Genomic DNA, 25,082 nt, shown 5'->3' with positions numbered 1-25,082 from the left:
TCAGCAGCCCTGATAGAGGCCTGGAGAGAAATGGAGGCCAGGCTGCTGGCCAGACTGGCAGAGAAAGAGAGAAACAAGTGCTCATCAAAAGCTGCATAAGTCTCTGCTTCTCTCTTCAGGCCTCTTTCTGGCTCTGACTCACAGCCCCCTCAGCAGTCAGGGCTGGGGCACCAGGCCTGCAGGGGAAGCAGTCAGCAACTTCCAGTTGGTCAAGCCTTGATTGTTATTGGTCCTTAAGAGCCAATAAAAATATATTAAGATTAGCTAATTATAATGCTATTACTTGCAGTTCTATTAGTTTTAGCCTCATGTAGTTTGATACTCTCTTGTTAAGTACATATACATTAAAGAAAAAAATATTTTTAAATTAGTGTATCAGATACACTATTAGGCTCGGATCATTACAGCTTTTACCATGGCTTCCACTGACATGTGGCCCCATTACTACTGGATAGTGGTGAAATCTACATTTGATTTCATAGTTGATACGTTAGGAATTAATCCTGCTATTTTAATTTTTGTTTTCTCTTTATTCTTCTTTTAATTTTCTGTGTTCTTTCTCCTCTCTTATAATAAGTTACTTATTTGTTATTTTGGAATTTCATTTTATTTTTATTTATCTCATCTTTTTAGTATATCTCCTTTCTTCACTCCATCCGACTACTCAGAACACCAACTGAGTTTTTAGTTTTGGTTGTTTGTTTTTCATTTCTAAAATTTCCTTTTGGGTATTCTTTATAGTTTCTATTTATGTACCAAGACTTTTTCTCCAATTTAGTTAAAGTATGTTCATCTTTCTCTTTGAGACATTTTGTCATGGATTATTTACAATCTTTGTTAAATAATACTAATACTTCTCTATTTGTTGACATTTGTTGCATAATCTTTTTCATTGAAGTTGACATTTTTCTTATTCTTTGTATGAATAGTTTTTTATTTTTCAATTAAAACTTGGAATTTGGGGAGTATTATGCTATAAGACTCTGGAACTTCTGTTTTGGTTGGCTTTTTTGATACTGACCCTAGGAAGAGTGGACATTAAAAATCAAGTGGGAGTGGAATTCCAGGTTTCCCACTTGGTCTGTGTTGACATGAGGAGAAACCTTTCTTCTTCTTCTATTTTTTAATCTTTACCTGAGGCTATTTTCCCATTTATTTTTAGAGAAAGTGGAAGGGAGGAAGGGAGGGAAAGATTGAGACACATTAACTTGAGATAGACATATTGATGGGTTACCTCCAGCACATGCCCTGACCAAGGCCAGGGATTGAACCTGCAACTGAGGTGTGTGCCTTTGACTGGGACTCAAACCTACAACCCTTTAGGCTGTAGTTTGATGTCCTAACAGCTGAGCCAAACCAGCCAGGTTGAGGAGCCTTCCTTGGTACTGCTGGGAATGATGAGAATTTTGGCTTCCTGCTGTGATTCCATTGATGCCATCCTGGCCAGTAGGCTGAGGCTCTGATCATTACAGCTTTTACCATGGCTTCCACTGACATGGTGGGTATGCAGGGATGGCCCCATTACTACTGGGTGGTGGTGAACGTTTTGCCTCTCTATGAGGCTTGCTCAGAAATCCCCAAAAGGGCAGGGATGCCTCATTTTGTAGGTGTGGAGTCCAGCTCCCCACGTGATCTCTAGTGTTTCTGTGAATGGTGGCTTCATTACCCCTGCAGAGATGAAATCCTGATTCCTTATCTAGCCTTTTCTGCCACATCCTGTGTGCATGTTTAGTCGTGGTGTAGGGGGCACCTTGTTACAGCCTATCAAGGGTTCAAGTCTACCCTCTCCTCTTGGTCTTTGCTGGTCTGAGTGCAATTGAGGGCCACTGCTTTGATTCTGGGATGTTCGACTGATATAGAGTAGTTATTTTCTAAAAGTTTCTTGCCTTGTTAGGTGACCCCTTAATCTCTTGGTTAAATAGACTTGTTGGGTTTTTATTTTTTGGGGGGGTGTCTGTGATTGTTGGCATTTCTTGGTTTCTGCTTTTCATTGCCACTGATACCTGGTAGTAATGAAAGCCCCACCTCCCTTCCTTCTCTGACACCACCCCTGTGGGGGTGCTGGCATATTCCTTAGGGTCTGCTGAGGGTGCAACAAGACCCTCCACTCAGACTTTGTTGAACTTTTCTTCTGTGGTGTTTGACGGCAGTGAGCAGTTATTATAGAAATGTTTTCTGTCTTGATATACTGCCCTTATCCTGGTAGTTAGTCTAAATCAGTGGTCGGCAAACTGAGGCTCATGAGCCACATGCAGTTCTTTGGCCCTTTGAGTATGGCTCTTCCACAAAATACCATGCCCTAGGCTAGTCTATTTTGAAGAAGTGGCGGTAGAAGAAGTTTAAGTTTAAAAAATGTGGCTCTCAAAAGAAATTTCAATCTTTGTACTGTTGATATTTGGCTCTGTTGACTAGTGCATTTGCCGACCACTGCTCTAGCTAAACCAGGTTTTTGTTGTCAGTGTCTGACTCCTCTAACTTCTGTATGAGATGCTAGTAAATGAGGCCAAAAGAAATCCCAGGTAATGCACCACTGCGTCATTCCTAGGGTTCCGAGATCCTAATTGGTCTGCCCCTTCATCATTCGAATCTTTTTATGTTTATTTCACAGATAATCTCCAGGGGTTTTGTGAATAAAAGAAAAATTAGAGAAAACTATGTCTGTTTCATCTTCCTGGAAGCAGAAGTTCACAGTATCTGGTTCTATTCTGAGGAGCAGCTGGCCAGATTTGCTAATGGGTTGGGTGTAGGGTGTGGAGGAAAGAACAGTCAGTGATGACCCTTTTTTATCCTTACCAACTGGAGGGATGAAGTGGCTATAATTAGAGATGGGGCAGGCTGATTTTAAAGAGGTAGTATTTGGACATGTTAAATTGAAAACACCCTGTGAATATGGAATGTTAACTTTTGGAACAAAACCTATTAATCTATTGGCAACTGAATAAAAAGAGACATTTTATTTTTTAATGTCACAGCAAAGTGGCATTTTTACAACAAGTTAAGGGGATTGATGGGAGCATATGTAGCTGCTGTTGTGAGCAGTCACTGTGCAGGCCCACCTGCTATCCACATACTGCCCCGTGGGTCTTGGGGACAGCGCTGGGAACTAGAGTTTATTGCTACTCGTTGAAAGCTGATAAATCTGAGACTGCCTAAGTTTCTCAACACAAAGATCATGCTTTGCAGTGAGCTGTGTGCATTTCCATAATCACCTTCTTGATGACACTGTAGGGGAAATTGTTCCATGTACCTAACAAGCAATATAGACTAAAAAACTTTATTTGTTAACTAGAGAAGAATTGGTAAGTCCTATTATTTTATTATTTTGTTTTGGTATGATGAGTCAATATCAGTTTTTTTTCCCTTCTATTTATTACTCTTTACAAATTAGTTTGGGAGTATAGAACTAAAATTAAAGTCACTTTTAAATATAGTTATATTAAAAATATGATAGGTTTTAATAGTGTTTTTCCCAGTACTCAAATTCATTGCTTCTAGTCTTGGAGTAGCCAAGGCTATTACTCACATCAACAAAGCATTGGTTCGGTGTTGTTAAGGGGAAGTCAAAATGTTAACTTTTTCCAGAACAACAGCTATTGTCATGCAATGGGGCCAGTATTTGCTCTAACACTTTATGTTGAATAGCTGAAGAGGGAAGTCCTCAAAGGAGTCTCCTGTCACTGCAAATCCTATATAATAAAAGGGCAATATGCAAACCGACCCTAACGGCAGAACGACTGCTCGATCAGTCACTAAGAGGTCACTGACCACCTCTGGGTCCGTTTCCCTGGCTGGCAGGCTCTGACCACCCAATGGTGAATGGGAACCAGGGATGGGTGGCAGGGGTTACGGGTGGAGCCCCCACCCCACCAGTTGTCCCCCACACAGAGACAACCTGCGAGATGGTGGAATGGCTGACCTCTCAGTTCCTTCCCCTGGCCAGCAGGCTCCAATCACCCAATGATGAATGGGGAGCTGGGGGTGGGTGGTGGCGGGGGTGGGGCTGGCTGCAGACAGCCTGGGAAAATGGCCCTGATCACATGAACTTCATGCACTGGGCCTCTAGTAAATAAATACACCAGATCATGCTCCAGCCAGGTGGCTCAGCTGTTTGGAGCATCATCCTGTACACCAAAATGTTGCAGGTTCAATTCTGGGCAGGGCATGTAACCAGGTTGCAGGTTGGAGCCCAGTTGAAGCATGTATGGGTGGTAACTGATCCATGTTCTTTCGCACATTGATGTTTCTCTCTCTCCTTTTCTCTCCCCCTTCCTCTCTCTAAAAACCAATAAAACATATTCTCAGGTAAGGATTAAAATGACAACAAAGATAAATAAGCCACTGGGCCATGTAAAGAACAGCTATGGGAATGCTAGGTTAGACTTTTCAGTGACTTTCTGGTTAAGATGGGCAGTGTTAGAAGGCTGCTCCTTGTGAGCAGAGACCTGGAAGTTCCATTTATTATCACAGGGAAATATTGCCCTCCACTTGCTGGGACTCAGTAGAGCTAGCAGTTATTTCTGGGACTTCTGGTTCTCCCTTCGTGTCAAGAAACAAGCGGAGCCCTAATTGGTTTTGCTCATTGGATAGATCATTGGCCTGTGGACTGAAGGGTCCCAGGTTCGATTCCAGTCAAGGGCATGTACCTTGGTTGTGGGCACGTCCCAGTAAAAGGTGTACAAGAGACAGCTGATTGATGTTTGTCTCCTATCGATGTTTCTAACACTATCCCTCCTCCTTCCTCTCTGTAAAAAATCAATAAAATAATAAAAAAAGAAACAAGCAGAATCTTAGGGAGGCTATTTAAATGGCTCACTTCTAAAGAACACACAGCAAACAGTTGACAGGTCAGTGTGACTTCAAGGCTGCCAGGAGGCATTTCAATCATATTTTTTTCAGACTGATTCCTGGAAGAGGCCAAGTTAATGGAAGGGCCCAGGAAGGCTTTAGGTATTGTACTTGGTGAATACTGATTTTGTACACCAAGGATCACATTTCGTGCAAAGTGGGAAATCATGACTCAATCTTTTGTGAATAAGCAAAGTAAGAACGTTTGTTCTGGAGTAAACGAGGCATGCTTGCCCTGCCAGAGATGCCAGCTGTGTCCCAGCAATCTTGTCTGTCCCCATGAGACACTCATCTTACTTGGGCTGAGCTAGCATTCCATGTACGCGGGCTCACAACCACATTACACAGGAGCTGGTGAGCACTCTTCCAGGTAGTCGCCGCCAGGGACCGGCCATTGCTTGCTGGGACAGCCCTCTCGCCCCGGCAGCTGATGGTTACTCTCATTGTAATACCTTTATTTTCTTCCTAGATACGTGTTTGGTTCCTTTCTTTTTCATTCCAATTCTTTGATAAGGCTTCTTTGCCCATTTCATTGTCCCCACAAGGCAGGGCAGTTACTGTGAAGAACTGTGAGATTTTTCTGATGGTATTTTACCCCTTTAAAAATATGTTAGGAAATATAAACTTCTATAAGAAAAAATGGAATATGTGTTTTTCTGCTTTCTATTTGCATTTCTTTCTCACTGAAATACCCCCCCCCACCACCAAAAATAAAATAAAAATAATAACCCGGACTGCAAACATCTTGCCAATGGTTTGAATATTGATAGATTGAAGCTCCTTGTGGATAAAAAGCCAATATTAATTTCAGTATTGTGATTCATGATTTACAGGAAAGTCTCATACAGTGTGGGTGAATTGTTCCAATGGAACTGACCTGCAGGACCACCAGGATCTGCCCCCTCTGGCCACTTCCTCTAACACTAACACTGGCACGCTGCCCTCCTGTGCTTTCTCCTCTCTGCCTCCATTTCCCACACTTCTGTTCTCCCTTTTAAGAGACACCTCCTCCAAGAAGCCATTAGTAATATGCCAAGATGGGGTCCAGTACCCTTCCTCTGTTCTTGGGTCATATGCACAATTTTCTCCTGGCATAGCTATAGTCATCTGATTGTGTATTTGTTCCTCTCCTATTAGACTGTTGATGTGCACCTTGTACTTTTCTGTGTCATGTCAAAAATACCTGCATACCTAGCATAGTGCCCGGCATAGGGTAGATTGTTTTTCAATCAATCACAAATTTGAATAGAGGTGGATGAAAGAGTGGAATCCAATTTCGTTGTCAATCATTCTTTTGTTGGGTGTTTTATGATAAGCAGAGGGGGAAATCCCAAATCATTGTAGGCCAAGGAATTCCTAAACTAACTCTTCTGATGCAGAAGTGGTAGAACCTACTTTTGGTCCTGTCCCTAAGAAAAGGAGTGCAACCTGGGTGCAGGTTGCTATAAAACAGTATAAAATTCTCAAAAGAAATGTGATTTCTAGGGTGTTAGAAACTTATACAGACAAATCCTGGCACAAAAATTAATACTTAGAACTCAGTGAGCAAGACTTTGCAATGTTTATTTTCAATTGTGTCTAAAAAAAGCTGTGGGTTAGCAGGTTCAAATCTAATGACAAAGAAGTATTGGATAAAATGTCCTCCAAATGTCCTTTCCATTGGTTGGTATAAAGGATAACAGATCTTCTCAGGGACAGATAAGATTTTTTTTTAGAGGGAATTGGTGAATGGGGAATGTGTCTGTTTTCTGGCATTTTCAGATCTGAATAGAAACACTAAACAAATTCTTTTTAAAAAATATATTTTTATTGATTTCAGAGAGGAAGGAAGAGGGAGAGAAAGATAGAAACATTCATGATGAGAAAGAATCATGGATCAGCTACCTCCTGTAAGTCCCCTCCCCTGGGGATCAAGCCCACAACCTGGGCATGTGCCCTTAACAGGAATCTAACCTGGGACCTTTCAGTTTGCAGACTGATGCTCTATCCACTGAGTCAAACTGGCTAGGGCTAAACAGAAATTCTTGATCTTCTTGGCTTGCTGCCCTGGGCTGGTGTTCAGGAGCATGGACAGGCCTTAGCCCTCTGTCTGGGTCCCTTGGTGATAGCATCTCAACACTGACTCCTCAGTTCTTCAAACACCTGTTTTCCCTAGAAGGAATTTAAGTGATAAACACTCTCCAACTGTTAGATAGTTGCATGAAGTCAAGATTGTGATGCATTTCTGCTTTGAATGCATCAGCTTCATTCTGTTCCATGGCTATTAACTATCCCACCAGCTTTGGCTGTATACCTTGAGGATTCAGTGGGAACTGTATGTATACCTTGAGGTTTTGGTGGGAACTGAATGATTCATTACTGATTATTCGCTCATTCACATTTTATTGAACATAAAGCTTCCCCTGGGGTTAGGCAGATGAATAAGGCTGAGTGTTTGCCTTAGGAATTCATAGTCAAGAAGTGAGGTGGAGATGAAGGGAAGGAGACAGTGCAGAGTGCTAGTTCAGTGGCTGGCTGAGTCCAGTGGCTAGGAACACTGACTGAGTCTGAGACCAGATATTCTGCTCAGTGCTGACCCGTGTTAACTCTATGAGCCTCATAGCAGTACTATATGATAAGTATTATCATCACATTTTATGGAAGGTTAAAGTGAGGCAGGGATAACTTCCACAAGGTCACACACCTGGTGAGAGGTGTTCTAGCTCTTGAGTCAATATTCCCACTGATTCCACACCCTCCTGCCTTTTGGTGGATATGATGGGGTAGCTGCACTATGTCCTTTCGGGGAGGCGTGATTGGACGTGGAAGCACAAGTGAGAGGGAAGAACATCGCACCTGGCCAGACTCACAGTGACAGCATTTCCCCCGCAGCAACTGTCAGGGTCCATCAGCATTTCTGCAGGATGAAGTAGAAGCAGGGGGGGAGGGTGTGAGTCTAAAACACTTAGATGGAGCAGTGACAATTCATTTGAAAGCACAGCAATCACAGACAGTCCAGGTGTCTGAGGCTGAGTCAGAGAGCCTCACTCCAAGTTTTACCTTGCCATTTCCTGGCTACTTAATGTTTGAATTTCATCTCACTTCTCGGAGCCTCATTTATAACATACACACCAGGGATTGATGACAGCGGGAGCTGCCCGTTGGGCCACAGCGTAGGTACAGCACTTCTCCATGAGACCAGGAGCTCCGGGGAGGCTGGGCTGCAGAGCTTCTCAGCTGGACACACAGCCAGCTCTCCTGGAGGCTTCAACAACACAGTTGCTAGCGTCCACCCTCAGAGTCTGGTTTGGAACCCTGGTTTGGGAATGGTGTGAAAGCCCACCAAGTGGCTCTGACGCTGAGGCAGGGGTGGAGGCTCCCGTCCAGGCAGCAGGCCTCGGGAGGACCTGGGAGCTGGAGGGTAAGCCCTGGGTACTCACCTTGCCTTGTGCCAGGATCCAAGAGGCTCTGTACACAACAGCTCTGTAAGGAAGGGAGGGCTTTTCCCTCTGCCTCTCAGATTCAGTGAGAGGCAATTGTTACAAATACACAGCGAAGATGCACATAGCCTCAAGAATTTTTTATACTTTAAAAAAATAATAATAAATGTGGATATGTAACAAGACAAAGGGAAAGGAGTTTGGTCTGGGGTGGTAAACTGTGAGATGGTGACCAGGGAGCATGTGGGGAAGTGAATGCATGAGAAAGGCTCTGGTATAAGGAATATTGTATGAGGCTATTGTAAAAGGGCTATCATGTCAGGGCTGTCATACAAGGGCTACTGTATATGGCTATGTGCAGAGAAATGTTAAAAGAGAAACATTAAAAGTGCTTCATTCAAAGTAATATCTAGCACTAGCTACACATTTCCCCCATCTTTCAGATAATTTGTGGAGACCATCCCAACAGAACTTTTCTTGTTTTGAGGCAAACCATTCAGAGACCCAATTTTCTACTTCTTCATACATTTTGAAGTGCTGCTCAGAAAGTGCGTGTGTCATCGATCAGAACAGGTAGTCATCTGAAGGAGCAAGGTCAGGGGAATACAGCAGGAAGGTTAATACTTCCCAGGCAAGTTATTTTAACGTGTCTTTAACTGGTTTTAAAGTATACGATGGTGCGTCATCATGAAGCAAAATTACTTTGCCATATCTTCTGGCTTATTCTGGTTATTTCATGGTCAAAGCATGGTTCAAATTGATTATTTGTCAGTAGCGATCAGTATTAATGTTTCACCTGGTTTTAGAAGCTCATAATACACCACACCTTCCTGATCCCACCAAACATAGAGCATTGTCTTCTTTCCAAAGTGATTTGGCCTTGCAGTCGATGTTGATGGTTGACCTGGATCAACCCATGATTCTATGCATCTGGAATTCTCAAAATAAATCCACTTTTCATCGCCAGTCACTCTCTTTTGTGCCATTGAAGCAACATTTTACTGATGACTTTTCGGTTTTCCATTTATCTTTCGTTCAGTTGATATGACACCCATTTTCCTTCCTTTAAAATTTTTCCATTGCTTGTAAATGGTAGGAAATTCTTTGCTGAGCAACATTTAATATTTCTGCAAGTTGTTTTTGAGTTTGACATGCATCTTCATTCAATAATGCTTGTAATTGTTTGTCTTCAAACTTTTTTGGTTGACTTGGATAGTGTTTGTCTTTCACAGCAAAATAATCAATTTTATAGTATTTAAAACGGCATTCACAAGTATCTTGAAATGGTGCATGCTCACCATAAGCTTCCCAAAGTACGGTATTTTTTGGACCATAAGATGCACTGGACCATAAGACGCACCAGTTTTTAGAGAAGGGAAATGAAGAAAAAAAGATTCTGAAACAAATAGTGTCCTAAAATATTTTATGTGCATTAAAACCCAACATCACAGTCATAAACACATGTAATCAACCCTGTAAAGTAAACAGCAGCATTTAGAACCATTTTAGAGCTGGGCAAGCACACAGAGACCACACAGAGCCGGGCAAGTAAAAAAACTTTTTTTTTAAAAGTATATGTGTAGGCTATATTTGGACCATAAGACGCAGGGACTTCCCCCCCCCCCCCCACTTCTGGGGGGAAAAAAGTGCATCTTATGGTCCGAAAAATATGGTATATGATAATTTTCTTCAAAATAATGAATTAAAACTTCCTGCAAATGCTCTTTTTTTTGGCATGAAATTCAACATTTTTAAGTGTAAAATATTTATGATGTCAACACCTTTAGCAAATTTGACATATGAAGTTTTAAAACTTGCTGTCAATACAATAAAATAGCATCCATATCAAATCACGTATATATCATCATAGTTGTAACTCCATCTATTGAAAAAAATGCGCATTATTAGTTGGTACACCTAGTATATATCCAAGGAACTCATATCTGGGGTATATCTGAAGTCCAGCTCTTGTGGCTCAGTGGTTGAGCGTGGACCTGTGCACCAGAAGATCATGGTGTGATTCCCTGTCAGGGCACATGCGGGTTGTGAGCTCCAACTCCGTCAGGAGGGAAAGGAGACCTGACTCTGGCTTTCCTCCCACACCTGGGAAGCTCTCACCCTGTGAAGAAACCCCTCTCTCTGCTCCAGGGACCGCCCAAGGTCACAGCCTCAGGGCAGGTGAAGGCTGGAGCCTGCCCGCCTCTCGCTTCCTTACTCCCTCGCTGCCAGTGCTCACCGCTGGGAGGTGACTAGCCTCTGTCCTGCCCTCCTGCTCTTTCCTCCCGGGAAGCCGGTGGGCTGTGCAGGGCACGTGGCTTGGCAGGTCCCCAGTCACGCAGCTGGGCATGCCCACACCCACAGTCTTCCCTCTGCTGTGGGTGGGCATCGCCGTACTTTTAGACCGGGCAGCACTGCCAAGGCCAGCTATGGGGCAGGCTGGTGTGGGTCCCCGTGGCTGGGTCAGTGTGGGGGGAATGGGGTGTGTGTGTGTGGGGGGGCGTGGGGGGGCTTCACACCTTGGTGCCTGAGCACACATTGTTAGCTTCATCAACCAGCGGGTGAGCTGTCTGAAGCAGGATATGGGCTTGGCAAAATGAATAACATCAGTGCATCTTTAAACTGCAAGTAATTTACATTTTATACACACAGAATAATTTAATCAAAAAACTCTGAATTTGGGGTTGTGGTCATTTGGGTTGACATTTTTACTTGACTCTGTATGGAAGGTTTGTTGTAGAAAGTATGATCTTGTGAGATGAGAGGTTTGTTAATATCCTGACGGACAAAAGTTTCACCCTGCAGGATCTCAGGCCCGGAGCAGCGGCCCCAGAGCTGTCTCTCTCCTTGCAGTGCTGCTCTGGCTCCTGTGTCTCTGCGGCGCTTGTCCCGCCATCCATCCTCCACACAGTGCGAGGATGCTGTTCCGACGCAGACCAGGCTCTTACACGCATTTCTGAGGGCTGACCTTCCGCATACCTGGAGGCCTTGACTACCTGACTAGGTCCCCATTTTCTCTTCCCCTCTCCTCCCTGGGACAGCTGCAGGGAACCACTTTCTCTTCCCCAGTCCCTGGACCGCTCCTGCATGCGGTGCCCATGTCTATAGCCCAGGGCACTGGGAGAGGCCACGCAGCTCCGCCCTCCCAGCCCCGGGCTGGCCTCTGCGCAGCAGCGCTGGGCTAAGGCTCCTCTGCGACCCCGCCAGGGTGCCTGCAAGCGAGGGTGGAACGGCTGCTTTCAGGCCAGGACTGACTTCTGAGGCCAGGCTGTGTGTATCTTACGTGGCAGTTTTTGTTCCTGGCACCTGGAGAGACCGGAGGCATATCTACTAAGGTCAGTGGCTGCAGGGGTCAGCAGTGTGCCCAGTGCTCAAGCAAGCTGGCGGCCTGCCCACCTCCTGGAGAGACACTAGTTGGATCTATTGTCTGCATGGGAGTGGTTTGGAATGGAGCTATTCTCAAACAATCCTCAGTTAAACCTGCTTTTGCCATTGTCTCAATTAATGAGGTCTTAGTGTCTGCCTGTTTATTACATTCCTACTGGAAAAAGAACTAGGACAGGGCTTTATTTTTCTAACCCTTACATGCAACTAAGAACAGATGCCAATTCTAGCATTAGCTTCCCATCTTGGTCTGCATTCAGGCACAGAAGCACACACCCACATGCACACATATTAATGTGCACAATTACTAGTCCACTCTGTTCACAGCCTTCCCTGAAGGTTTGGATGATTTTTAAATATCTGTATTTTATTGATTTCAGAGAGGAACTAGAGGGGAGGAGGAAAGAGAGAGAGAGGGATAGAGAGAAAAAAAAATCACTGATAAAAGAGAATAATTGATCAACTGCCTCCTGCACACCCCCATACTGGGGATTGAGCTCACAACCTGGGAATGTGCCCAGACAGGGAATCAAACCATGATCTTCTGGTTTGTAGGTCGACACTCAATCACTGTGCAACCAGAGCTGGGCTTGGATGATTTTTGTTTCCTGCCTGAAGGATTTTTAATGGATGTCTCCCTAACACTTTCTATTTATGCCTCTTTAGAATTTAACCTTACATATACACAGGATATAAGCTCCTTTGATATATATTTGAATCTAAAATTTGAATTTGCAATGAAGTTAATACCCTATATGTAATGTACTTTTTATAAATAAAACTGTGACATCAGGCCTTGGCTGGGTGGCTCATTTGATTGGAGCATTGTCCTGCCCACCAACATGTTGAGGGGTACATTCCAGTTGGGGCACATACCTAGGTTGCTGCGAGTTAGATCCCTGGTCAGATCATGCACAGGAGGTGACCAATCGATGTTTCTTTCTCCCATCCACATTTCACTCTCTCTCTTGCTCTCCTTCTCTCTTTAAAAAAATCAATAAACATTTTTGGACAAGTATTAAAAACAAACAAAAAATGGAGATATTAGGAACATAGCTTAGCATTCTATATACACTCTTATTTAACAAACTAGACCATCTCAGTGACTTGATGTCTTTTTTAATTTTTTTTAAAAAAAGCAACAGGATTGTTCTCAAGTGAAAACTAGAAAATATTTTATAGCCGTTAAAATATTGTAATACAGGCAGTCCTCGGGTGATGTTGGACTCGACATACATCGTTTTGTGGTTATGTTGCCATCTCCCATTTATTTATTTAAAAAAGTTCATTTAAATGTATGTACATATGTGCTTTATGTTTTTTATTATTTACCACAAGTAAAGGTTAATAATTGTTATCTTTCTTTTAATTTTTTTTATTGTTTTACTTCATTATTGCTGTGTATGTTGCTCCATGTGAGTGACATAGGTGCTTATGTAGGTGGGTTCCGACTTACAGCGAAAACCATGTTACATCAGCCATAGGAATGGATCTCTGAAATAAAATATTTATATGGAATATATTGTTAGGAAATTACAGCATACTCTGAGCTGATGATTCTAGATCTACTAGAATGAAATTACTAAGCAAATTAGTAAGAGTCATACTGTAAGGTTAAAAATTTACCCAGGAAAACAAACTGAGGACACTGGGAGGGCCATTTCTATAGCATCTGTTGTTAGACTAATTACTAGTCATCCTCCTCATTACACTTGTCAATCTGTGGTCATTGATGCCAATTCAATACCAACAGGAACCTCCAATTTGGGGTACTATGAAGAAGGAAGCTTAATTCAGTGCAGAACAGCTCAATTTTGATATAGCACAGCTGTGAGGCAGTCCGGGGCGGGGCCAGACCCTCTCCTTTTAGTCAGCTTTGCTCTGCTGAGGCAGCTTAGTGTTTCAGCTCAGCCAAGGAACTGCACTCTTCAGTCTTAAGTGAAAAGGGAAAGTGTACTCCTTGAGCCAGAGGGGAGGCGGTTTATATGGATTGAAGTCCCTGCCCTTGGTCTCTGATAGGTCTATCCTCATGCAAATGAGGACTCTAAATCCTCAAGTTTGATTGGTCCAAAAGGCACTGTGGGACAGAATAGAACCAATCTGATTGGCCAGGGTTGTGCAACTCTGATTGGATGGGGAAAGACTCAATCCTATTGGTTGAAATAGGATTCTAGGAAACCTTTATAAGGGCTGGCTCAGCTGACAGAAAAAAACAGGGCAGGCAGGCAGTTCAGTGTTGGGGAGCACAGGAGACTTGGTTGGAAAGTTTGTAAGAAGGATATTCTGAGAAAAGGGATGTGCCAAAGGCGGGACCCCTAATTATTGATATTCCTTGACCTTTCCAAACAAGTCTGTGCATATGCAGATCCCTGGATGTTTACAGGAATCCTTATGCTTAATCTTTGGGTGTTCTTGCTTCAAGGGCACTGCAAACATATGTGTCCTCCCAGGATTACTTACCCTACTAACTGTATCTATAAGATTACTTTATCTCAAAGTGCTGCTACAATAAAAGCCTAATGAGTCAGGTGATAGAGGCTGCAGGTTCCTTTAGCCAGGCAGTCCCTTTGCCCCTCTCTTTCACAGGAAATGTATCAGAATAATCCATTCATCCATAGCTCAGGGTCTGCTGGTCAGCCTAGGCAGTTCAGCACAGGCTTTTCCATGAAGTGCATCTTGCCTGAGAGGCCTCTGTGCATAAATGGCTACTAGGCTCTGTTTTTTAAAACTTGAGCCTATTTAGCTACCAGCAGCTCTTCCTGGTAGGTGCCTTTTTTTCTCTGTGTTTACACACTTGACCAAAGAACACTTTGTAAGTCAAGTCACCACCACTTCATTTATAATCAACAGAACTTCATTTCTTTGGAAATAACCATTAATTCTTGCCTTTCACAGATTCATATGAGACTTTCTTTTGATTGATCTAAATTGTGATGATAAAGAGTACATGTAAACACACTTACATTATAAATCTTGCTTCTTGTTCTAATAGGAACTAATAGAGATTCAATATTGCTCAAGTTAAACATTGACTTGTATTTAATAGCACAGATGGATTTTAGAGATGTTTTCACTTGGCACAGTCTAAACTTTCAGAGAAAGCTTTTTTGTTTTATAGATCATATAATGAACAAGAAAACAGACTAAGGTTTTCTGAGACACATTTAAGACCTAGGAATCTTAAAAATATAAACCACAAAAACATTCTAACCAAACAAAAACTTTCTTCCCACTAACATTTTATAGTTCTATGTATTAGGCAAACATATTTGAAGTCTTGCTGCATGCTATTTTTTATATATTTCCTCAATCCTTACTATAAACTTAGGTGAAGAATATTGTTTTCTATATTAGAAAACTTAAGTCCATCAAAGTAAAAATTAGTAAGGGAAGAGGCTCCAATCTCTCTATATAAAAGGCTAAGTGACCATCGCATCTGAAACAACCGAACAGACTGTGTGGGGCAACCATGCCTGCATAGGGTGGCGGGGAGTTGGGGGCAACTAGGCTGTCGGGGGGGAAGTGAGAAGTGACCAGGATGGCAGAGGGGGTTAATGAGGGACAACCAGGCTGGCGGGGTGGAGGGGAAATTGGGGGCAACCATGACAGTAGAGGGGGAAATAAGGAGCGACCAGGTCAGTAAGGGGCAGTTAGAGGTGACCAGGCCAGTGGGGGGCAGTTGGGGGCGACTATGCTGGCAGAGGGGCAGTTGGGGTGACCAGGCCAGTGAGGGGGGCAGTTAGGGGCAATCAGGTGGGCAGGCAGCTGAGCAGTTAATTATGATTCCAGATTGTGAGTGGGATGTCCAATCCTGGGCCTAAACTGGCAGTTGGACATCCCCTGAGGGGTCCTGGATTGGAGAGGGTGAAGGCTGGGCTGAGGGGACCCCTCATGCAAGAATTTTGTGCACCGTGCCTCTAGTCTATAATAATAAAAGTATAATATGCTAATAAGACGAGGTCCTTCTGGATGTCCTTCCAGACAAAGCCTGGACTATGAGGGTAGCCTGTCCTGGGTACCTGAGGGAAGCCAGTGCCAGCAGCTGGGGAAGGAAGGTCTACTCTTGCACCAAGTTCATGTATCGGGCCTCTAGTATCATATAATTCTCTTCATGTTGAAGATTTTCTCAAGGCCTCAGTCTTACTTCACCCAGTGAAAGGACTCTACCCAATTCCACGTGACGATTCTTCATTATGATTGAACATTGTAATTCTGGAATCAAAGTGTGCCATATATTCAAACTAGATGATATCATTAGCTAAGAAACAGGATGTTCCAAGACATTTTGAAATAGTCTTGAAGTTGAGCAACTTTGAAAGCTGAAGCACAGGCAGGAAAGAAAAGCACACTGTTGGTGACTGCAATGAGGAATTTCACTTGGAAGCTATTTCTGTGTCTCTTGACAGCCAGATCCCCCTTTCCCTTAAACACAAATCCATTGCTCCTGCCTTCTCCAGGGAACACAGAATGAAAAGCCAGGCTATTTTGTTAGAGCAAATGAAAGGACAGAAGCTAGCATTGTCAGGGGTGATAGCAGCTCTGGGGAACATTTATCCCTCTTTCTGTCTGGCTGTCTCAGTCCCCTTCTCCAGGTGTTTCCTCTCTTTCTTATAGTCTCTCTGTGGAGAGGTGTCCTGCTTTTTCTGTCTTCTTTGTAGCCTGATTCATAATTGCTCCCTCCTGCTTGCATGTGATCTTGGCTTCATGGTTCCTTTGGACTTGGCTAGTTCAAGATTACATACATGTAATCAAACATTATATTACTCTAATTCCAAACCTATATTTCTTTCATGTGTTATGCTGACAGTGTATTCTTACATTTCAAGAGTCAATATATTTTAAATAAATTAAGATGAGGAAAATAGTCTTCTATATTTATCTAGATATTCACCTTTTCTGTTACCGCTTACTTCATTCTTGAAGTTACAAGTAAACTCTGGTGCCATTATCCTTCAGCCTAAAGAAATTCCTTTCACACATCTTTGGAGAGCAAATCTGCTGTGATAAATCCCATCTTCCTACTTGAGAAATGACTTTCTTTCACTTTCATCACTCAAAGGTGTTTTTACTAGAAGCAGACTTTTAGGTTGATAGGTCTTTTCTTTGGGCATCTTAAAGATGTCTTCTGGCTGCCACCTTTTCTCATGGGAAACTTTCAGTTCTTGGGACTGTTGGTCCATACATTTAATATTGGCATCCCCACCTCACCCACAGTTTGGCTGCTTTCAAGACTTTTTATTTGTCCATAGTTTTCAGTAATTCTCTGATGTGTCTGAGCTGAGTTTTTAAATTTATCCTCTTGGGAATTTGTTATGTTTCTTGAACTTGTGAATTTATTTTTTTACCAAATTTGGAAAGATTTAGGGATTCTATTTTTAAATATTCTTTTAGCATTGACATTTTTTGCGTCTGCTTTAGGGACTCCATGACACAAATATGAAATCATTTGATGTGGTCCCACAATTCCCTGAAACTGAAACTAGTCATTTTTGTTTTCAATCTTTTTTATTTCTATTGTTCAGATTGGATAATTTCTATTGCTCATTCTTCAAGTTCACCTGCTCTTTCCTCTTTCATCTCCATTCAGCCATTCAGCTTGCATAATTAATATTTAATTACATATATTGTATTTTTCAATTCTAAAAATTTTCAACGACTCTATCTGCTAAGAATTTCTACCTTTTTGTTCATTTTAATAATGTTCACTTTAGTTTATAGAAAGTGGTTCTAATAGCTATTTTAAAGTCTGCCCACTAATTCACATATCTGAAACTTTGGGTTGGCATCTGCTGATTGATTCTTCCTTTGAGGATTGGCCAGATATTCCTGATTGTTAGTATATAAAGTAATTTTGGTTGTATCTTGAACTTTTTGAAGATTACATTGTCAGACTAGGCATACTGTTAAAATTCTCTGGCAAATACTGATTTGTTGTTTGAATAGGCAATCAACCTGCATGGTCTGCTCATTTTTCTGATACTAGTTTCAATGTCAATTAAATTTTCAGTTATTTTTATGCTATATAGGTCAGGGGGACATGCACCCCTCAGGGCTAGCTCTGGTGCTTGAGTGACTTTATCACCCAAGAACTGTAATTCAGTTTTTAAACTTTTGTTATACCTTTTTGGGCATTTTCTACATATGGTTAACTTGGGGTGTGAGCTCATTACTTGAGTAGGTTCAAACACAGACAGAGAGTCTCTCATCTTAGTTCTCATATGTCTGTGGGATTTTCCCCACATCTTCTGGCTTCTAGAACTCCCTTGCCCAGTTTTTGTTTTTGTTTTTGTTTTTTTTTGACAAGAAAGTCTGGGCTTTTCAGAGTCTTGCTATCCTTTATTGTGGCACAGTTTCATATAGTTAACCACAATGCAAAGCAGGAGGGAAAAGAAAAAACACACACCACGGACCCCCCACTTTTTGCACAACAGATGTGGAATTCTTCTATTTGAAGGACAGAACACCATTTGGGATCATACATGTCCACGACTGCACTGGGGAAGCACTGCAGATTTATTGTAATTTTGAGGCAGGACTGAGAGAACACAAGGAGATAAGTAGACATGAGCATTTTTCCTATACTTTGGGTTGTAGGGGTCCTTCATTCTGCTTCTACAGAATGAAAACTTAACTAGGGTATTTTTTTTCTTCTTTCTGTTTTCACCTTTTACAAAGTTCCCAACTTAGCTCACCTTCAGGCCAAGCTCAGAAGGAGAAAGAAAGGAAAAATTCAGGCGAGTCTTTGCAGCGGAGTTCACCTCAGCTACAGATTCGAGTTCCTTCCTTAATCCACTTGCTATCGCTTGCTTTCTGGATCCTCAGCTAGGTCTTTGCCATGATTGTCCAGCTTCAGTGTGATCAGGGAAGAGGCAGAATGGGCTCCTCTCAGTAATGTTTTTACCCTTCACACTTGCCCTGGACCTGAATGCAAATCAACAGCATTGGTTTTTAGGTAAATTCCACTTGTTATTCCGGCCTTCAAGACTGAGTTATTAACACAAAAACCCCAGCTTCCCCCCTCCCCCACTTACCTGCACTACTCTTCAAATTTCCATCTTCCCATGCATTTTTCTCTATGATTCCAGTTGATTGATATATGTTTTTCTTTGTCAGGGGGCTTATTGAGAAAAAAACATTCTTTGCTTCATTACAACATTTTAATATTTGCATAAAAATTATAATTTTAATATGTTTCACAGAGTTTTCCCTTGTTACACCAAAAGGAATTAATTTTTGTGCCTTTGGGAAATGATACATTTGTTTAACAGATTGGTAATTATTTGTTAAAAATTGATCATTAGGATTCCTCTTTATTTGATTACTATGGACATATCACCAAAACCAGAATCTATTTTCTACCAACTGTATCCATTAATTCAACCTTGCTGGTCCTTAAATAAAAGATCACTATAACTTCTCATTTTGAACCTTTTTAAGAACAAAGTTGATAGAAAGAAAAAATCTTAGATAAATCTAATTTAAAATCTCAATCTGTTTACAAAAGTTTTCTTTTTGACTTTGCTTATTGTTTTTATTATAAAAATTATCTTAGCAAGAGTAACTAGCAGTGTTTATACATGTGAATTCCTTCCAGGTCTTTTGTACATTTGGTTTGAAGCACCTTGAGGTGACCCAATGGGTGCTCACTCCTTTAGAACTTTAGGTGTTCCACTTCTAAAGCAGAACATCCGGTCAGGAAACTGAGCTCCCTAAGTCTACTAAGCATGTGGGTGATGCACACCCTGAACAGGAGTTGGATGAAGGCTGACTTCACTGAGTCCAAAGTCGCCTGGTGAGGTTTCCACTTAATGAGAAGCCAGGACCCACAGCCCGGGTCCCACCTGGCAGAGCTGTGGCTGCAATTACAAAAATGAAGAGGCAAGAAACTCAGCGCGCCTCAATCTGTTGCGTTCACAGTCTAAGTGTGTTTTCTTTTCTCCCTTTCTTCTGGGGTCTTCAGTTTACCGTGGTTTCTGGGCTGTCCTCATGCTCCTGGGCATAGTTGCTGTCGTGACCGCAAGTTTCCTCATCATCTGTGCAGCCCCCTTCGCCAGCCACGTTCTCTACAAGGTCGGCGGGAGCTCCTATATCGCTGCAGGTATGTAAGTGCTACGGCATGCTTTCCAGCCCTGGGTCTGTATTATATATTTGCCATTTATAGTCTCAGGTAGCGGGCCTCCAGCAGTAGGAATACCATTATATTCATGTGTAATCTTTCTAAGTGCCACCTGTGCCTCAGACACTTTTCTAGGGACTTGCATTTTCCGTGTGCTAACACACCCAATCAGCACGACAGTCTTCGCTCATTGTGTCCACATTATATGAGAGAGGACATTCGCGGGAAGTCTGTGCTCTGAGAGCCTCTGAGCCTGTTTACCCTGTCAGTTTCCTGTCTCTGTAACCTCAGGACACAGACAAGGCCTCTGTGTGCTCTGCCAAGGGCAGCCGCATGCTGATGCTCTCGAGCCTGGTTGCCTGTAGGAGAAAAGCATCGCCTACAATGTCTGCATTCGGTTTTCTCAATGTGTGTGTTATCTAAACAGTCCTCATTGTAAAACCTACAGGTATTTCAGTCAGTTTTTCAACTAGTCTTTCTAATTCCTACCGAAATGATCATAGTACAAACAAAAAATAACTGAATAGGCAAGTCTTGTGAATTTTAAGGCCTTTTCATTTAATTAGGAAGTAAAAGCCAGAACACTAACTTGAAAAACATGAGCTCAAGGTTGTTTGTAAAGATGGCAGTTCTGGAAAATTAAACTAATGTCAGTGTGACTTAGGCTGAGCTTTATGTGACTACACTATACTGTCACATTAGACCAGAGGACAGAGTGTTTCTACAAGAGAAGGAAGTGGCAGCGAAGGGAAGGAGTGGGATGGAGAGCTTTGTCGTCTTTATTTATCATCATGGCTAAGACAGTGCAGGAACCTGGCCATGACTTAATCAACAGACAGTTATCAAATAGTTTCCTTAAGCATGCATTTTATATAACACTGTGCTTAATTCTGCAGAGCGGATACACTGAATGGTCAGATAAGGATCCTCTGCTCAGGGAGCTCAGAAAAAAACTCTGAGATCAAGAGCCTGCTTAACTATTTCATGTCAACAACGTTCTCCACTGGTCTTCAAGGGCCCAGATTTACCCATTTACACTAAGATGTAATTGATACAGTTCACACATTATAAAATTTACCATTTTAAAGTGCTTCCATACATTTACAGAGTAGTTCACATATAATGGAATCTGGTTCTGGGATATTTTTATTAGCCTACAAAGAAGCCTCATCCTCTCCTCTACTCCTCCAACCCCCAGGGACCACTACTCGACTTTCTGTCTCTATCTGTTTGCCTTTTCTGGACATTTCCTATAGGTGGAGTCACAATATGTGGTCTTTTGTATCTGGCATGCCGTTTCCCTGCTTTAATTCACAAGTCCTTAAGACCAAGCGCCTATGACGGCATCTTCTTTACCACATGTTTTTCTCTCCAAACACACTCCTCTCCATTTCAGTCTAAGGTCTAGTGAAGGTAGACCTGGTCTTCCTAAAAACAACAGCTCCCCGCTAAAATATGTGAACATTTGTTTCTTCTCATTTCTTGATTTTCTTTTTGAATCTTTGTCAATAAAGGTAATGTGTAATAGAAGTAGTTTAGTACTAACACAGAGGTGGCACAATTTATTTACTTATAATATTTTTTAAAATATATTTTTTATTGATTTCTGAAAGCAAGGAGAGGGAGAGAGAGAGATGGAAACATCAGTGATAAGAGAGAGAATCATTGATCAGCTGCCTCCTGCACACCCCCTGCTGGGGATTGAACCCACAACCTGGGCATGTATCTGACAGGAATTAAACTCAGGACCCTTCAGTCTGAGGCTGATGCTTTATCCACTAAGCCAAACCAACTAAGGCAGCACAATTGATTTAAACACAGAAATGGTCTGGTCTTGAATCTGGTCTTAGGGAATTGTATGTGTGTGTTTATGTTTAATGCTTTTGGGAAAAATTTAGCCATTTGATAAATGTGTGAAAAATTAGTATATCCAACTAGACTTTTCAGGGTGGTCACTTTGTAAGGTATCTAACTGTGGAATCACTATGTTGTACACCTGAAACTAATATAATATTCTGTACCAGCTAGACTTTAAAACAACTTAAAAAAAACCACTACAGTTTTCCAAGAACCCCGCAGAGGCATTTAATATGTATTTTCATTTTTAGTGAATCTTCCGTTGCATGAGGGTATGGGGCCGAGATCCCCCCTGCTCAGGTCTTCATGCAAACACTCTGGAGCCTAGAGGTGTTCTGGGAGCCCATTCTGCAAGCCACTGAACTACAATTATGAGGGCACTTCCTTTAAGAATTTAATTCCTTCCTGGCCCAATTCCTTGTTTATGCAGGACTGCTGGTTTCCCAAGAACAGAGGGAGGCACACTATTGGATGAGGTACAATATTACTGTTCATCTTAGCAGTTCAGACAGGAAAATGGTATATTCAGGAGTAACTAAAGTTTACTTTCTAGTTGCAATTTCCATCATGAAACACAAACTTTTAAAGCAGCTGTGGGCCAGTAAATCATCCTTAAACTTATGTCATTATTGATGGAAGAATTTTTTAAATATTCCAATTCCGTTATTACCATTCCCAGATAATGTGAAAAAAACTTATTTTTTTTCAAAGTTGAAGATGGAAATTTATATGCTATGTTATATAAAGATGAAGTATATGAAATGTGAAATAATCACTAGGATTGTTGCTCAGCCAACTTTTTTCTGTGATACATTATATATAAGGCAGATAGCCATTTACTGAGCTACAATGAATTTATAATCCTTTCCTTGGTCATATTTTATATTTTGAAAATGAAGTATTCCAGAATCTCTTTAGTTTCAGGCCTTGCTTTGTCATTCCCAGCCTTGGCGAGTCCCCAGGCTGCTGGTGTCACCGCTGTCCTCAGACAGGCGGGAGGAACAGGTGCAGCCTGGAATGGGCTTCTGTGGCTGCCTCGTCAGTGTCACAAACAGCATAGGACACGCTCTTTATTTGGACAGATGGCCTCAGGACACGGCAGAACCAGCTTGCAGATGGACTGCTGGGCGTGTGCACACAGGACGGCTCTTTGGCAGCAGCAAGAAGGTTGTGGGGGGCATTGCACTGTGGCTGGACATGCTGCTGCAGCAGCTGGTGTGAGGGGTGGGCCCACGGGCTTTCTCTCGCTCTGCAAACAGGCTCAGAGCAAGGCCTCGGGGGCATGGGCTGCCACTCCCTATGCTGGGCAGAGGCCCCTCGGGCAGGCAGGCAGCCTGTGTCCCAGGGAGTTCAGTCTGACTGTGTGCATGGGGTTGTCAGGGCATTCTCTAAGCCAAGCCTCTATTTCTGTCACTCTCACCCCTCTCATCCTCCCCTCCCACCACAATGCTTAAACAATTGATGATTTTTTTTTTTTCATTTTAAAGTTTTTTAAAATTCCCTGATACACCATCTATATATTGTGTGTTCACCACCCCAAGTCAAGTCTCCTTCCATCTGGATTTGTCCCCTTTACCCTGATATGGGCTTCCATGTGGACTTCCGGAGAACTCCTACCTACAGAGGGGATCTTGTCTTCTCCTGACCCTGCTATCCTGGAGGCGATAGGAAAGATGCAGAAAGTGGAGAATGGCAGATCCCCAGCCGCGCTACGGGCTGGGCCACACCCTGCATTACAGAGGTTAGTTTGAGGAGAGTATTTGTAGACCACAGAGCTGAGTATTTGTAATGCCCATGCAGAAACATCTGTGCAGGAACAGGTTCATCAGTAAGACTTCTGAGTGAACAAGCCGGGATGACCACACGGTCTGGAAGCGTGGGGCGCTGGCATGGATGTAAGCCAGGGCATGTTATTGACCGGCGTCATATATCAGGGTGCACCTGCAATCCACCCAGAAATCACCTCTTCCCGAATACGCGCTGGGGTCAGTTCTGCTGAAGGAGGAGCCGCCTCCTCATCCCTGTTGGGCCTTCAGGCTGGCGCGGCTGCGCAGGCATCTTGTGAGGCGGGGGTACAGCACCCCTATTCCGGGCCCAGGATGCTCTGGGGGAGGAACGGCCTCTGTGGGCCTCATCGGACCCCTGAAGGGGGTGGAGCGAAGGCGGGCCTGGCCGCTGCCCGCCTGCTCTTCCTCCCAGACAGCTGCTCGGGGTCGCTGGTCAGGGCAGCTGGAGTGAGGGGGGACCCGGTGGGAGGCGCAGAGCTCTGCCTGGGACAGGAGCGCACCCCCACCCCCGGGGCCCTCTGCCCCGCAAGGACATGCTCCCTGAGGGAGGGTGAACCTTGGAAAGGGGTGGCTCTGAAGGGAATGCGCACGCTCCTTTCTGCAGGTGGGACTGCCCCAGAAGAAATCCAATTGGCGGTTTGTACTCCTTTCTTTTTCAAAGACCCGGGGCTGGTAGCGGCTCCCCATAGGAGCACACACCTTGCGTGGGGCAAGATAGCGGCGATGGGTGCATACCCGCCCCCGCCCCAGAGAAGGGCCCTCAGAAGCCCAGGGCCCTGCATCCCGGTTCCCTCTCCTGTGGCCCAGACAGCGCGGCTCCCGTCCTCCTCCAGGTCCGGCGCCTGCTCTGGGGACACTGGCCCTGGGGACCCCTGGGCAGGAAGGGCGGGGACAGACCTCCGTCCTGAGGGCGCCTCCGCGCACCTGGCACCCGCCCTCTGCCTTCTCTCTCGGTGCGGTGGCCACACCGGCTCCCTGCCGCAGCCCAGGGCAGGAGCGAGGACCACAGGCCCGAGGCCAGGGCCCTGGCAGGATGTGAGCGGGAAGGAGTTTTCCTGAGAAATCCTGTGCATGGCTTCCCACCAGCACAGAATACCCGCCAGCGCCTGGCTCCCGGAGGGCGGCGGGGGGCAGAGGCGATGAATCTGCCCATGGCGCCTATGGGTCAGCAGATGCGCTGCTCCTGGGGACTCTCCCACGGCGGGGCCTGTTGGGGGAGGGGCGGGGGTCATGCTGCTGGGTCACAGCCCAGGTACCCCCCCTCCATAGGCCGCCCCCCGACCCCCCCACAGGAATCAAAGAATCGAACCTGGGACCGTTAAGTCCGTGGGCCAATGCTCTATCCACTGAGCCAAACCGGCTAGGGCTCACAGAAATATTGGAAAGCCTTATTACTTTCTTAAGGCTCGGCGGGGCGGGCGGCCGCAGGAAGCGGAGCGGGTTCGCCTGGGCTCCCTGGGCAGGACAGGGCCTGGGAGGCGCCTGCCCAGGGCCCGGCTCCTGCCCTGGGAGTCTGGTGAGGGGGCGCCGGCTCGGGAGCAGCCTTGGGGAAACTTTCTGGGAACAGGTGAGCTTCCCACGGGAGTAAGTGCTCCCTGCCCCTCAACCACGTGTGTGCGCCGTCCTCCGGAGGCCGGACCCGCAGGCCCGGCAAAGGCCGTCCTCTCGTGCCATGTG

The 25,082-nt window shown here is 43.9% G+C and overlaps 1 protein-coding gene across 1 annotated transcript in view; it reads left to right on the top strand.

The window, feature by feature from the left end:
* The window catches only part of TMEM182 (transmembrane protein 182), a 66,173-nt gene that overhangs the window by 23,769 nt on the left and 17,322 nt on the right, over nt 1-25,082 (top strand). The window contains exon 4 of the mRNA XM_036454020.2: nt 19,606-19,743. Within this exon, the coding sequence (XP_036309913.1) occupies nt 19,606-19,743 (138 nt within the window). The remainder of the gene's footprint in view (nt 1-19,605; nt 19,744-25,082) is intronic.

This window comes from Pipistrellus kuhlii, unplaced genomic scaffold, assembly GCF_014108245.1.
Source record: "Pipistrellus kuhlii isolate mPipKuh1 unplaced genomic scaffold, mPipKuh1.p scaffold_m20_p_27, whole genome shotgun sequence".
Taxonomy (NCBI): domain Eukaryota; kingdom Metazoa; phylum Chordata; class Mammalia; order Chiroptera; family Vespertilionidae; genus Pipistrellus; species Pipistrellus kuhlii.
Note: the sequence above shows the minus strand (reverse complement) of the source record. Positions and strands in the feature narration are given on the sequence as shown.